The sequence below is a fragment of the Rhyacophila brunnea genome, unplaced genomic scaffold (assembly GCF_057557595.1).
Source record: "Rhyacophila brunnea isolate RB1 unplaced genomic scaffold, BYU_Rbru_1.0 scaffold_3, whole genome shotgun sequence".
Taxonomy (NCBI): Eukaryota; Metazoa; Arthropoda; class Insecta; order Trichoptera; family Rhyacophilidae; genus Rhyacophila; species Rhyacophila brunnea.
Genome location: NW_028232965.1, coordinates 58,377,543 through 58,392,901, shown reverse-complemented (window position 1 = coordinate 58,392,901; position 15,359 = coordinate 58,377,543). Strand labels below are relative to the sequence as shown.

Below are 15,359 nucleotides of genomic sequence, written 5' to 3'. Positions count from 1 at the left end.
AATTTTAATTTATTTTACATATTGTGGACATTACAAATTATAAGTTTAAGACGTTCACAACATGACATTTAGAAACAAATAAATATTATTAAAAAAGTATTATGTAATATTGTAATTATGCAATATTAAGTTATTCTATAGTATAAATGTGTAAATACAAAAAATATGAAGTATATAGGTACAAGGAAGTACACCGGATGAGTTAAGCAGACCCTATTTTAAGAATTTATTAAATAACGTCCACCTATACTCATTCTCACGTAGATGGAATATATCAACATCCGAAGCAATTTGGTTGAACAGAGTTATTGCTCTACCAATTGGCATCACCAATGGCAGGTTAGTTCTGCTCCTCGGGAGAACAAACAACTGATGCTCCCGATTTCTAAGATAGTTATCAGGGACACACAAGTCAATTTTACCAAGAATGGCAGAGTTCTCATTCACACCACGTATTAGTCGAAAAAAATACGTGGCCAAATATTGATATCTTCTAGCACTTAAACTACAGTATGTTAGCATACCTAAGAGAAAGTCAGTTGGATAAAGCCACGGATAGTATCCATATAACTTCAAATAAAGGAGTCTCAAAAATTTCTTTTGAACTCGCTCCACCATAAGGTCATATTTTAACTGATGCGGGGCCCAAAAAATCGACCCACTCTCAAGCCGGCTTCTCACTAAGGAATTATAAAGAATTTTTAATACAGTAACATCCGAAAAGACCCGGGAAGTACGCAAGACGAAGCCCAACATTTGTAGCGCCTTTTTACAAATGATAGCTATATGACCACTAAATGACAGCTTACTGTCAAACGTAATGCCAAGATCCCTTACAGATGGTATTCGCGAAAGAACTCTGCCATTCATCGAATATTGGAAAAATAATACTCGCGAGGCTCTGGTAAATGATAAAATATTGCATTTTTCAATATTGAAGTCCAGTTTGTTACGCCTGCCCCAATCTAATATATTGTCTATATCAAGTTGGAGTTGACGACAATCGTCCAAGGTGACAACTTCCATGAAGAGTTTCAGGTCATCAGCGAACAACAAAAACATAGCATTTTTAATGACCATTGCTATGTCATTTATAAAAATCGTAAACAGCAATGGCCCCAAGTTTGAGCCCTGAGGGACACCAGAAAATGTATAGAACATCTGTGACTGATAGACGCCATACGATACGTATTGTTGACGATTCCTAAAATAGCTCCTGAATAACTTCAGAAAACGATCGGACAATCCAATTAGTTGGAGTTTTTCCAACAGGATGTCGTGATCGACTCTGTCAAACGCTTTTGAGAAGTCATTGTAGGAACAGTCAACCTGATGGCCTCTATCTAGTGCTGACGACACATAATCTACAAATACCATCAGGTTAGTTTCCGTTGATCGGCCAACTCTAAATCCATGCTGCTCATTCATTATAAATGACTCAATTTTTGGATAAATCATGTTATGCATGATCATCTCAAGAACTTTTGCGGGTGCCGAGAGAACAGCCACTGGCCTGTAGTTCTCCACTGATGACTCAGCACCACTCTTATGGATAAGGATAAGGATTATGGATAAGTATGTATAAGATATGTATAAGACCGAGTGTGGTGTGGGGCGGCTTTGATTTGGAGGGCGTGTTTGTGTTGTCCGTTTGTTCGGTAATAAAAATAAAACTAGATCAAGATTAATGAAAATTGCACAGCTTATAAACTACATGTTAGTACCAGGTTGTTGTAGACTTTCATTTCGATTGTTAATATTTCAAAAGAAAAATCTGGTAAATAACGCACTTGCAACAATATGAGGTGAGGTGCGGGTAGAGACGCGCGCACATAGAAATCGAATAATTGATAATACGAATCAGTCCATGCCTCTTCGTTGTGTATATCTGTCTGTTTTTTATTATCGTATTTCACGTGAACGAAGTCATGGATGATCGCTTGTAAATTATAATGTAATATTTGATTATGTTGATGAATCATTGACCAACGGGTCTATTCTATACACAAGGCGACTATCGACCGCTCGTGATAAAGTGATAGTATTTATTACATATTTGTATTGAGGTATTATAATTATTTGTTACAATAAGTTAGCCGTCTAAACAGCCAAAACTGTCTATCTTGCTCTAAATTTTATCACAGCCAAGAGAGGTGCTGTTAAAATATAAAATATAGCACTTATTGCAATAATTACAACCACCTTATTGTAATTTTTACAATAAGTGCTAATACTTTGATACAAACCTGCCCTAGTTAGGCGTCATATTTATCACTTTATCACTTTAGCGGTCGATAAATATATAATAGACCCACAAGACTTGTTTTTTTACATTTTGAACTTAAGTACTTAATGCTATTTTTAAGAATTGAAAAAATTGAAAATTAAGTTGTATAATATTTTTAGTGCACCTGTAGACATTTCAAAAAACAAAAAGAAGATGAAGAATTGGGTATTGTTTAATGATCGGATCTAGTAGGTCTCTTGGTCTCTATATGAGAATCTGTTAGACAGGACAATAAACTATTAAAGCGCTAAAAACATCATTAGTAAATTAAGTGTTTTATTTGTAACTGGTTTGTGCTATGTTCGTTAAAGGATTACTATTCACACGTATCTATAGAGTTGTGACATAATTACAACAGTTAGTGAATACTAACTAAATCATATACAATTTAAATAGTGTTAAATAGTTATATCATTTTTTATAACTACCTGTGAAAATGTAGGTATTAATCGGACGAAGCTGTCCCTTGTCGTTTTTTGATAATGTTATATTCGGCCTATATATATTATGGTTCCACATAGTGGAGGTTGTATTAACAGACTATTTATGAAGAATGGTTGTTAGCCATTTGAAAGTAACACAAAAAACCACAATACGCATTACATTTTTTGCCCAGTCGCGGGATCTAACTTGAAGAGAAGGTCGCTCTATCGCCTCAACTACCGCGGGTAGATATTATTTATTTAAGAAAACAAAACATTGTGGACATAACAAATCTAAATTTAAGATGTTCACAACATGAGATTTACATTATAACAAATATTACCTTCACAAGAGAGAAGAAGAGAATATATAATACTAATAAAAAAAACATAAGTACCATTTTATACAGAAAAATAAAATTTCGAATACAAAATACATTGCACGTCACTGACAATGTCTACGTCTTTGGGGAGCGCATTGACTAGTCTTGCACCGCTCGCTAATGGTGCCTGATAGGCTTAACACGAGGAAACTGTTCCGATGCAGAATAAATCATAGCCTTTTGTACCCTTCAAATAGTAGATAATCTAATGTTTGTATGAAAGCTTTGTAACGTTTTTATCCGAAATTTTTACTATTATATAAAGGGATGTTTTCTTGTAATTTGATATTTTGATATTTGGTGATATTTTTTACAGAAGATCAAAGGAATATAGCGACAGTTAATGCTTAGGACTCATTTTAAAAAATGGCTCATACACTTCTTTAATTATTGTTATATTTTAAGAGAGTGTATGGTTAAAGTGAAAATTGGGACAGCCATTACAAGAATGCCACGTTACCATGTAAAGATGCTAGAGTGAAACTACGAAACACTAAAACGTCCGAAGGTCACCTGCCGACAATATAGTCGAGGATATAATATGATAATTTTCCAGGATTATAGAATAACATTGTCAGTACAATGGGCCGGAATCGGGAGGAGTGTGGGAAATTAAGAAAAGACTGTGATAGTGTGATAATGTCGAGTAACATATTATATTATATCCATATTTCCAGAAAATGAAACCACATATTATTGTCGGTCGTCTTTGTTTATTCATACGATAACAACATTGGTAGAATATAGTTATTTAATATAATATAGTAGTTAAGCACATGAAAAGACTGATTATATTATTGATTGACTAAAATTTACTAAAATGAGATGCATTTATGAAAATATATACATAATATATGAGACTATAAACATACTTCACGAGAATACATTTTCAGAAAGTAATTATTATTATTAAATCACATATCAATTTCAGACTTTGAAAAATATAAGTCACCCCACATCAGTTTGATATAATATAATATTTATTTTATATATACCTATGTATATCATAGTCGATATATTGTATTAGAAAGAATTCCTTATTCCGTAATAATCATAAAAAATATATTAAGTTCATACACAAATATGCATATTTTATTTAGTATATTCATATTACTTTAGTTAAATTGAGCATAGAACATTTTATAATTTTTATCTTGGTGGATATCTAAGTATATAATAGTCATATATTTATATGTCAAAATTATAACAAAAATAATTAAAACATATTTTTGGAGTGAGAACACTATCTTTGGAATTTAAAAGATTACATAGATATTCGATCATTAGGTACAATAACGTAACTTTTGATAATCTTTTGAAAAAATATAAATAATAAATTAATATAACTTTTCTTTAATTTTGTTAACTATCAATTCATAGTGGAAATCCATTGTATTAATAGTTTTAATAAAACATATTTTTTTTGTACTGATTCCACTTTTTTGTTAAAATAACTTTCATACCAGTTGAAAATGTGCCTCTGAGGTGGACGAAACCGGTACAATTAATTACTTACTAACAAAGTGAATTCAGTACATACAAAAATGGTGTTTCATTAAAATTATTGATACAAAATATTACATGTATTATATATTAAAGATGTTTGGTACCATTTGGTACACAGTTTCATTTGTACAAGAAGAAAAACGTAACGGTGACCTTTTTGATAATTCGCGGCATCTGAATATCGGGTGATTAATAATAAATAATAATGTAATGGAAGTTTTATATACATATCGATATATGCTATTAAAAGGAACTTTCAGGCGTATAATATATGAAAAGTGCAAATTATAACTAAAAAACAACAAATAGCTCAACAACGTTTTCGCAAACCATAATAAAAAATATATTTATGTACAGGAAATTAAGCGATCGATCTAATACTACCGTCATAGTATGCGAGACATCTGTGAACGGGACTTCTATACAAAACAAATTATATACCGCGTAATCAAACCAAATAATTAATTTTCTCGGTTGAATTATCAGTTAGTTCTAATAGTGGCCGCCTTCGTGAGGATTGATCGGCGCTGTCTTGTGGACGACGGCGTTGAACCCGTTGTGTTTGTCGGCGGTGTAATCGACGGTGCGGATTGAACCGTCGGGTTCTACCACGGAGTATTGGCCTGGAAATAATAACAAATGAATCACATAAGTACCAATCTTTATACCTACATAGGTACAATTCATAAATACCACGGACCCACTTCCCGCATAGAGGATATACCTACACAGGTACCGTATAATCTTTTAAGATACAAAACGAAAAATTCACTTCTTTTCTCAGTATGTAGCCCAAGGTGGGTGACGACATAGAATATTGGTATTGATACCATAAAATATTACACATAATTTTTAAGTGCCTATATAAAAAGAAAAATACGTGACTTTTTCATTTGTAAATAGTAGGTATTAATGTAATTAAATAAATCTATAACAGAAAAAAACCTATTGAACACGTTCTATTCGCATAATCAATTAGGTATTCGATAAAACTGTTTTTCGTAAAGTTTTTTTTACCAATAGAAAATTTCATAAGAAAATGAAAATTATATCTACGTAGTACGTACTTATGTGTTAATTGATTATCGTAACAAAAATATAATACATACCTACCTAATTTGTGCATTTATAAAAACATTAAAATACTTATATATTATATTTTAATAATTTCATTAAAATTTACCAGGCACTAACAACGGTCGTAAAAAAATATTCTGTCATATAGATAAATTTAAATTTCCATTACAAATACGAAATTCATTCGGCTATATTATAAAATTGTCGGTAAGGGTATTTTTTAAAAATACCTTTGACGGTATCTCCATCTCTAGTTTCGTGATGGGACTTGATATCTCCGGTGTGGAAGTCGTTCACTCCATATTTGAAGCTATATTTTGGATGAGCCTGAAACAAATAAAGTAAAAGGTAAACACTTTACAACAAATACATCTCGTCACAGGCCATTGCATTATTCGCTAGTATATTATTTTTAATACAGTGTGAGTTAGGCATTATGCACAGACAACACTGTTATCCATATTATTACATGATCTAAGTTTAATAGCAGTTATTTAGTAGAGACAGCAAAATGAAATCGTTTTCTCTCAGCAGTGAATCAAATAAAATGGTTTAATAGGCTTTATTACCAACACTTAAAATTAAATAAGTATAAATAAAATTATATAGAATACAAAGCGTTCGTTATTTATTAGAATAATAACAAATGCTAGGCTAGGTATGAATTCAGATTTCTTTTCCATTACAAGAATCATGTAACAAGTGATATTATTTTAACAAGGCATTACTTACCAATCTACTAATAATTTTATGCTGAATAATAATTGTGTTATGTAAAAACGCATCAAGGAAAACAGGAAGTTATCCAGTTTACCAAAGTGAAAACTGTCAAATCGGAAGTGTTTATATTGCGTACGATTTGCAAGTAAAATCACATTCATTTAATCTATTTCCGTCGCTGTAATTTCTCAACAGTTTTCCTAATTTGTATGCGTGTGTTATAAGTGAATTTGCATATTACAAGCTGGCAATCGCCACTTAGTATTTCTATAATCACGCAAAATCTTGTTAACGAGGCATCAAATCAAATCAATGAAAACACTTTTCACTTTCACGTAATAAATATTGCGTGCCAATATTAATGAATCGATTTATTGTAAAAACCATCCATTGTTTATACTAATTTCACATTATTCCATCAAATAATATGAATGTCTACGTTTATTTTTAATTGTCTCACTTTTTATCTCTGTGACATTCCATTTACGATCATAAAAGTCTTACGACTATAATCGATTAATTAGATGAGAAAGTATGTATTAGTATATAAATAAAACTACCGCGGTATACATAAAAAGATTCATTGTCTAGTCTCTAATCACTATATAAACTATAAAGCCTAAGTTTATGGAAAACAAGTGAATGATCTGGAAACATTTTCCTTTTTTACAAAAAGTGAAAACTATATAATAAAATGCACGATACAATATCATAAGTTTCTCCACGCCATCATTAAATACAATAACAGTACATATTTCTAAAAAAGCTCTCTTATCGGATAAATGAAGTTTACCTATCTGCTGTTTACGAGGTGTCCACTGACCTCTGGTTTTATTGAAAGTCATATTGACTTATAGAGCATCTGGTTTAACCAGCTAAAGCTAAGTCGGCGCAGCTTTCATTCGCAAAACAGCTTTTAAGCGCGTGTTACGAGTAAATTAAAACTTTTTTCATAATATTATCTGCCCATATTAATTGAATTTAATCATTGCAATCAGATATAATTTTGAGTTAATGCTTTATTTCATTTTCATATAATGAACTTCGCGCTACGTTCAACTAAAAATAAGCTGTAGTGGATTAATTTTAATAATATCGATCTTTTATGTTTTTTACTAAAATTCTGTCTAGAAATAATATATTAACAAACATTATGTATTTACTTTCGCTTTTTTTAATACATAACTCTAATTACACATATATATCTCATCTTATGACATATTTAAAGTAACATAAGCCTTAATGAAAATTATCTAAATTTAATAAGAGTGGTTTATAATAGTTATCAAATATTTATTACTAGATGCCTAAGGCATTTTAGTTTAATATATTGAAGTTTCACTGACCATACAAATTGAAGTTAGATAATTGAATTATGTATAATTACCATAATATATTCATCATTTCGCGGTGAGATTGAGGTAACATTATCAATAATAATATTCAATATTACCCCGAACTAAAACCGTAGTACTATAAAAGCCGATAATCAAGGAAATACCGTCATCTTGTTTTACTACGATATAATATTGTATAGGTATCAGTTATTTGGGTAGGTTGTTCATTAAATATCGGAAACAAATTAAGTACGAAACGGATGACAATAAAATGAAGCAATATCAAATTAGCAAAAGACATAATAATAATATGGAGATCCATGATTCTCATTCCTGAAATGTTTTTTGACTGGTCGTGATCCTCAATAATTACTCTGAAAACGGCATAAAATAGTAAATATTTCAAGTTCTCAATCAATTTAATTCAACCTACCTGAAATATTCCTCAAATTTTGTAATAGGTATATTATGGAAAAGTTTAAATGATTTTCTTGGTAACCATTTTCCTATTATATATTCAATGTGTTATTTTATCAGTTCCCAATATCCGATACTTAAATGTCAATGTTAATTTGATTTCAATAGAGAAAAGCATATCAAATAATATAACCGCATTTCATACGTCAAGTTTATTTGCAATACGTTGATACACATCAGAATCTATCAGAAAATACTTTTCCAAGTGATAGCGAAGGCGACCCAGTTGAGACGTATTGCACTCTCTTTCGCTTTTCACATAAAACCCGATAATCTACCTTGTCACCGCATCTGATGGCCGTACATGGTAAACATACAGAGCAATGACTGTAAAAACGGTATCATATGGAATTCAAAGTCAAATTGAATTTAATCGATCCAATAAAATAAAAGTTTCTTTTACAATCATGTAATGCAGTTAGAAAGCTTTCGAAAGGCGTATGACAATTTTTACTCAGAATCAATATATTATTAAATATTGTTGTATAGACATGACAAAACTTTGCGAGTTGAAATGAAATATCTCCACTTTTAATAAATAAACTGAAATAATGTCACATACGATTATTTTAAATAAATATTTCGTTTTAACTTTCTATTGAGTGTCTATTTTGTTAAAATAATTCGACTTTTCTAGGTTTAGAGTTTTCGTGGTTTATTTCGATTTTCCACTAAATTTTAATAATTCATCTTTTTTATAGAATCCGCATGCAATTTTTATGAGAATTTTATCTAAAAAATAAATGTACATACCTACTTAGTTAGTATACTTAGTAGATACATTTTACTAATAATTGTCAAATATATGCAGGAATAATAACGGATAAATTGCATAAAGATTTTCTTTAACGTTATTGAAAAAAATTGACACCAATATTTTAAAGCAAATTACAGAAGTTATATTTGTAGGTAGGTTAGGTATCAATATTAATGTTTTTTTTTTAATGCGACGTTTATCTTACGAAGTAATCCACGTGCTCATCGTGGTGTGCTTCCTCATGCTTGTGATGATGTCCTCCGAACGAGAGCCTCTCCTCTGCAGCTTCGGCCTGCTGATGATGCTGTGGCTGATGCTGTGGCTGATGCTGGTAGGCTTCATACTGAGCTGGAGCGTGCTCCGCCGCCTGGTACTGCGGCTCGTAATACCTAGGATATCCCACGGAGCATGCCACCAAAGCGAACGATACGATCAGGACCTGGAACACATATTATTATAACATTAAGCATAAGCTTATTTTATTAGCTTAAAGTTATGTTTGACATTGGAAAAAAATAATTTTACATACAAATTATTGTTGTTTACCAATCGTATAATATTGATTATTATATTAAGCCCCACAAATTCGGTTTTTAGACGACAGCTATTACGTTTCTTATTTTATTGTCATTGCAATAAAGATTAATACTCTGTTTCGGCTTAAGTATATAGTTTATGTACAGAAAGAGATAATTTCGGTTTCCTTAATTCATCGAATAATAAGAAGTATTTTAGAAACATTTTAAAATTTTATCATAGGTATGTTGTTATATTATTATTTTGTGTATGAAGTTCAATTAGTTTCTAAACTTTTATTCATTTTTTCAATTTAAAAACACGTCAGGTAAAGCTGGATTTATTTTCCAATATTATATTTTTAATTATCGTGGATTTCATGTTAAATTTAATAAAGGTGATGAATGCATTACGAATGCCGCCAGAGAGTGCGATACTCCACACTCCTGTGGCATACCATCGAGGATTTCATCGCCGGCCTTCTCTCATCTTGAAGCGGTACTACAAACGCGATCTACACTCTACAGGTCTCACGTGACGGAGGCCACGAAGCAAGGCGATGGACCTTGGAAAATGGCGTGACGTTGTGCTTGCTCTATATTCTGATGCTGGACCGTAACAGGGTGCAGTAGTAGAAAAGTATGCATTATTTGGTTTTCGTGCATTCTTGAATAATTCTTTATTCATATCGCACTTTTTGATTAGGTGTTTTAGTCAAGTAGGTGGTTTAATATACCAATGAATACCAGTCACTTTTAAAATTAACATTAGATACTTGCAACTAATAACTACTGATATTCATTAAACGTATTTACTATGTCATGTAAACCTATTTAATGAAATAGCTGAGGCATTACTCTTCTAATGAAACATTAAGTTACTCATATTATTTACTGTAGATACTACTTAAGTAAAATTTAAAAAAAATCAATAATCATAATATGTCCGACAACATAACATATTGATCGATTTAAATAATGAATGATTGTTGATTCATTCAATTTAATCAGTTATAAATGCTGAAAAACTGAATCATTTTTTTTAATTGTTATTAGTGTTGGGTACCTATCTAAATGTAAATTCAAACTTTTATACAAAATAAAATGTTTTCGTACAAGTTCCTACAAACAACAAACTTCCTCTTAGTATTTCATAATAATATGCTTTTGTATTTTTTTTATTGTGGTTGTATATTACACTATCATGTGGATGCGTGTTGAGATACCTAATAAAAGTGCACTCCGTTTTGACACGCTTCAACGTTCAAAACAAACCAAGTGCATTATCGATACAACCTCTTGTCGAACATAAAAAATCTTTTTAATAATATATGGATTGTGCGAAGTTGTTTTCCGCATTTAGTTGAATTTAGTAGCTACATAATTATAAATAAACGGAAGAAAAGTTCTTGAAACTTTTACTATCATAATAACGAATATTATTTCACAAAAATACATAAGTATTCAATTTACTTGGCGATAAAACTATTTTTATGTTCTTACAAAAATATGCATCTCTACCTGACATATTATATATTATGTTATACGCTTTTATTTCAAAGCTAAATGCTTCATATCTTCGATTCGGGAGTACAATCATAGGTTCCTCGTAAGATAAAAAATCATTAGGCTATAATGTCGTGTTACAACCAGCGCGACGTATTAATCTTTCGCCAAGTTGCACCACATTTTTCATGACAGTTATTTCCACAGTATTGTGTAAACCATGTATAATTTATGTATCATTATAATAATTTACGTTCAACTAAGAAGATTGCCGTTTATAAATTAGTTAAATGTGAAACGCGACATCGTAATACGAGTTAGCAACATAAATTTGCCTAATTTTACTAAGTGCAGTAATGTATTGTAAAAAATATTACTATTTTGTTAATTATTAATGGTTTTGAAGCATTTTTTTCCGTTAATTCTACTTTATGTGAGCTATTTATATTGACAACTGTTTCGGGCTATAAATCCATCTTTGGAACTGTTAATTCTTTACTTAGATGGTGCAATCGTGAACATCTATCATAAACAGTGTAAAAAAAAACTTTTTATGCTGGCGATGACAATATTGTTACAGAAACCAATAGAAATGATTATTGACAAGATTTAGTTGAAATATAGTGATATTTAAATGTACTCTACCTTATCCTTGATTAAATGTACTTACAGTAGTAGAGTAAAGGTAAACTAATAAAAAATGAGTAGGTATTTAAGTATACATCTATACCTAATAACCAGTGTGCCTCATGCTTAATTAAAAAAAATACTACCTACATCTTCAAAGTTTTCAGGGCCAATTTACTGTTCAAATCTATTCATAACGTAAAAAAACGTTATAATTACACTAATACATACATACTTATACATGGACATGTAAAATCTTTGATTGGGGTTTCTCGAAGTTTTACCACGTTTTTATTAGCTCGTATTCTTGTTTGTCCAGTATAAATTTTTTCTTGTGTGTCCAGTCCTAGCAACTAAATGATTAATATATACGTGCGTTACTATGGAAATCAATGTGAAATGTCAAAATGACATTTCAGTATTCTATATTTATTCAGTATTTCTATCAAGTACAAAAAAGTATTTATTATTACATAGAATTGTCAAGTTTATATGATTTAACAGAAAATTTAAAGCGTGGTAAGTATATATAAAGTTCTTTTTATCTTGTAATTTTTAGAGATAAGTTACCTTGGGTTTATGTTATATTATCCAATAAATCTTCTAAAAAGTATGGATATGAATTTATAATCGTGTTACACGTGTTACGTGTTACCTATAATGACATTTGATAAGTAATATTGTTCTAGTAAATTGTTTTATTTTTTGAAAGTTTTAATATTTTTAATTAAAGCTGCGGTATGTATGTGTTGAAAATTCATTAGTACCATAACAGTAGGTATATAAAAAATAATTACAGACGGCTGACGACAATATCATTATTATTTTACAAAGTATAGTCAAGTGGTCAAAATATACATTGGACGTGTTAGTCTGTTCTGTGGTGTGAATGTTTTGACTCATTATGCATATAATTATGCACTTGCAAGTGCATGCCAAATGAAGTCTTGTAAGTTGCCCTTGAGACATTTCCAGATCTAAATAACTCCAAATGCTTCACATGACATGTTTTGTTTTAAGTTCGGGTCCGGTACAAGGCGGGTTTGTTAGTTAGAATTATGTAATCGTATTAATTTGTTATTTACTAGTGTTGCAATTACCGGGAATCAAAAATCGTGGACTCGCAAAAAATGGAATTACTAAATTCAATATTTTTTTGACTTTACAAATGAAATACTTAAATAGTAATCAGTTAAGCCAGTTAGACGAATGTGGAAAGTGATTATGTCAGTATTCGTAATTATTTATAAGTAAATTAACGTTTCAATTTTTTTAAAACATCTGATCTAAAACAACGCACAGTGTCACGCAACTAGTTAGTAGTTAATTCAAACGGTAGTGATTTCAATCAAATTATGATTGGATTATAATTTGACTATTACATAGCATTTCTTAAGTTTGAATTAATTAAATTGATAGAAATAAAGTACATATCAGAAAGTTTTTTTCACTGCTTAAATTTCGCAAATCTGATTAATTTACAGCTTTGCGGATACGCACTATCTGAGTTAATATATCTTACCCTGAATGTATTCTAAAATTTATTGATATCACAACGTCATTGTGTTTTAGTTTATCATTTTTTTAAATACTTTATAAAAAACATAAATTTATCTCTATTTTTTATTTACTTAAATTGAAATGTTTATTTTTATATATTAAAAAAAATATGGCTACCTTGAACGCCATGTTTATTTTGTATAAAGACTTCGAACACTCAAACACTGGGTATACACACTGAAAGAAATATTTCTCACTGGAGGTAATTTTAAATGAATACACGAGAGTAAATGAAAATGGAATGATGACTAGTGAAAAATTTTCTCCCTATTTATACGATAAAATAGGCTTTGATATGTTTCGGGGTGGGAGTGAAAGAGACACTCTCGCTACTTTCGCATGAGCGAGACAGACGTAGGCGAGTACTGTGCCAGTAATTCAGATTATAAAAAAGTCGCGAACGAACAATGATATCATTAGGAAAATTATTTTCAATGTTAATTCCACGATTAATGGTGAGAAAGGAGATGAAATTTGTTTCAAAAAATGATTCAGAATAACTAATTAATTTAATATGAAGCACAAAAATGATATCGTAAAATATTTGAGATACTAAAATTAATTTAATCAAATGTTTACATTAAATTTGACAAAGATAAAAATTAATGAAAGTGAAACCCCATAAGAGAAATAAGTTTCCGGACAGAAGCTGAACTTTATATAGATACGTCGAGTTGATGGAAATGTAGCTTTTTTGATAAACAATATCCAAGAAAAAAGATAAAAGATGTTTAACAAGAGAAGAATTTAGAAAAGGGATTCAATTTGAAATGAATTATCGATAGCAGCTGTAATTTTTTTATAACGATCCATTTACTCGTGTTTTATGAATCAAGACATTCACGAAAAACTTCTTTACTATTATTAAATATTATGTCGTTTTATAGATTGTGCTTATTAAATGTTTTATGTACTTATACATTATTATGTATGATAAAAAAGCAACTTAAATGAATTAGTCGAATTTTTTGATACAAGAATAGAAGTTTGTATTGCTCAAATAATGTAATCAAAAGATATTCACAATTATATATCATTTTTACAGCTCTCATAATAATATTGTTATATAATTTCTTATAGCAAGTAAAACCTGCACTTCATTATCGAGAGGCTATTATCATAAATCTATAAAGTACTATTAATCAACATAAATCGACGTAAGTATTTTAAAATTAGAAACGCGAAAACAAGAAACAGTGCCGTCAATAAAAATCTAATAAAATTGAGTGGATTAATCCGAATATTTTGTTATATTTTCTATTGGAAAGTAAACAGAGTATCTATTGTATAGGCTTATAAAAGATTAAAACTTATTCAGGTGCTTAAAACCAGGTATTTTATTATACAACGTTTTCGAAACCCATAGAATTTATATTTAAAAACTGTTTATTGTGGATGTTTCCTATTGATTTGACAGTATGGTGAATTTTAATCCATAAATACACCTGAAAAAGTAAAAAATTGAATAGGTACTGAATCGTAAGCGTATCTTATATTGAAGCACTTAAAGTAATATTTTTAACTTATATTATTATTTTCAATACATTCAACTGCAAATATAGGTATATTAACATATCTTTGTGTTTTCGTTTTTGTTTTTTTCTCGTATTTGGTTAATATATTATTAATTTTGTTATGTATAATAATACGGATAGTTCAATGAATAACAGTTTCCTTATTTACACGTGATATTAAACAATACGATGTTGTGGTTTTAGAACTCAATAAAAATGTGAAATAGGAAATGTAGAAAAAATATGTAAGTAAGTACTTCTTCATATAAAATTTAATTTCCTTAAATCCAGGCTAAATTCAAAACATAATTATTATGAACAGTCTAAAATAAATGCGTATCCAAATCAGTTCGTAAACTATTAATATATTTTACCTACACAAAATAACGTAGTTATTGAATAATATGTATCCTAGGCAAGAAAAAAATTAATACTTAATAAGACGAAAATACAAACAAAAAAGGTTTTCCCATTAATTAATTAGTAGGTATCTGATGTTGTTTTTGATCTTAATTTATACAGTTGAACTTAAAATCGTCAACTGTACTTAGGAATATATCTCGCAATTAAAAAAAGAATTTCAATAAATATTAAATTGTAGTAATGATTATTGTTTCATAAAATCTCACGTTTGAAAATATCTGCATTTTATAAAACAAACCCATTAATAA

General features: G+C 29.7%; 1 protein-coding gene across 1 annotated transcript; it reads right to left on the bottom strand.

The window, feature by feature from the left end:
- Positions 1 to 4,647: 4,647 nt before the first annotated feature.
- Positions 4,648 to 13,399, bottom strand: LOC147068613 (adult-specific cuticular protein ACP-22-like). Its single transcript, XM_085952365.1, has 4 exons — positions 13,292 to 13,399; positions 9,172 to 9,405; positions 5,906 to 6,002; positions 4,648 to 5,221 (listed from the first exon to the last, which is right to left on the bottom strand). The coding sequence occupies exons 1-4, from the start codon at positions 13,301 to 13,303 to the stop codon at positions 5,091 to 5,093; spliced, it is 474 nt and encodes a 157-aa protein (XP_085808491.1). The 5' UTR covers positions 13,304 to 13,399; the 3' UTR covers positions 4,648 to 5,090.
- Between the last annotated feature and the right edge of the window lie 1,960 nt (positions 13,400 to 15,359).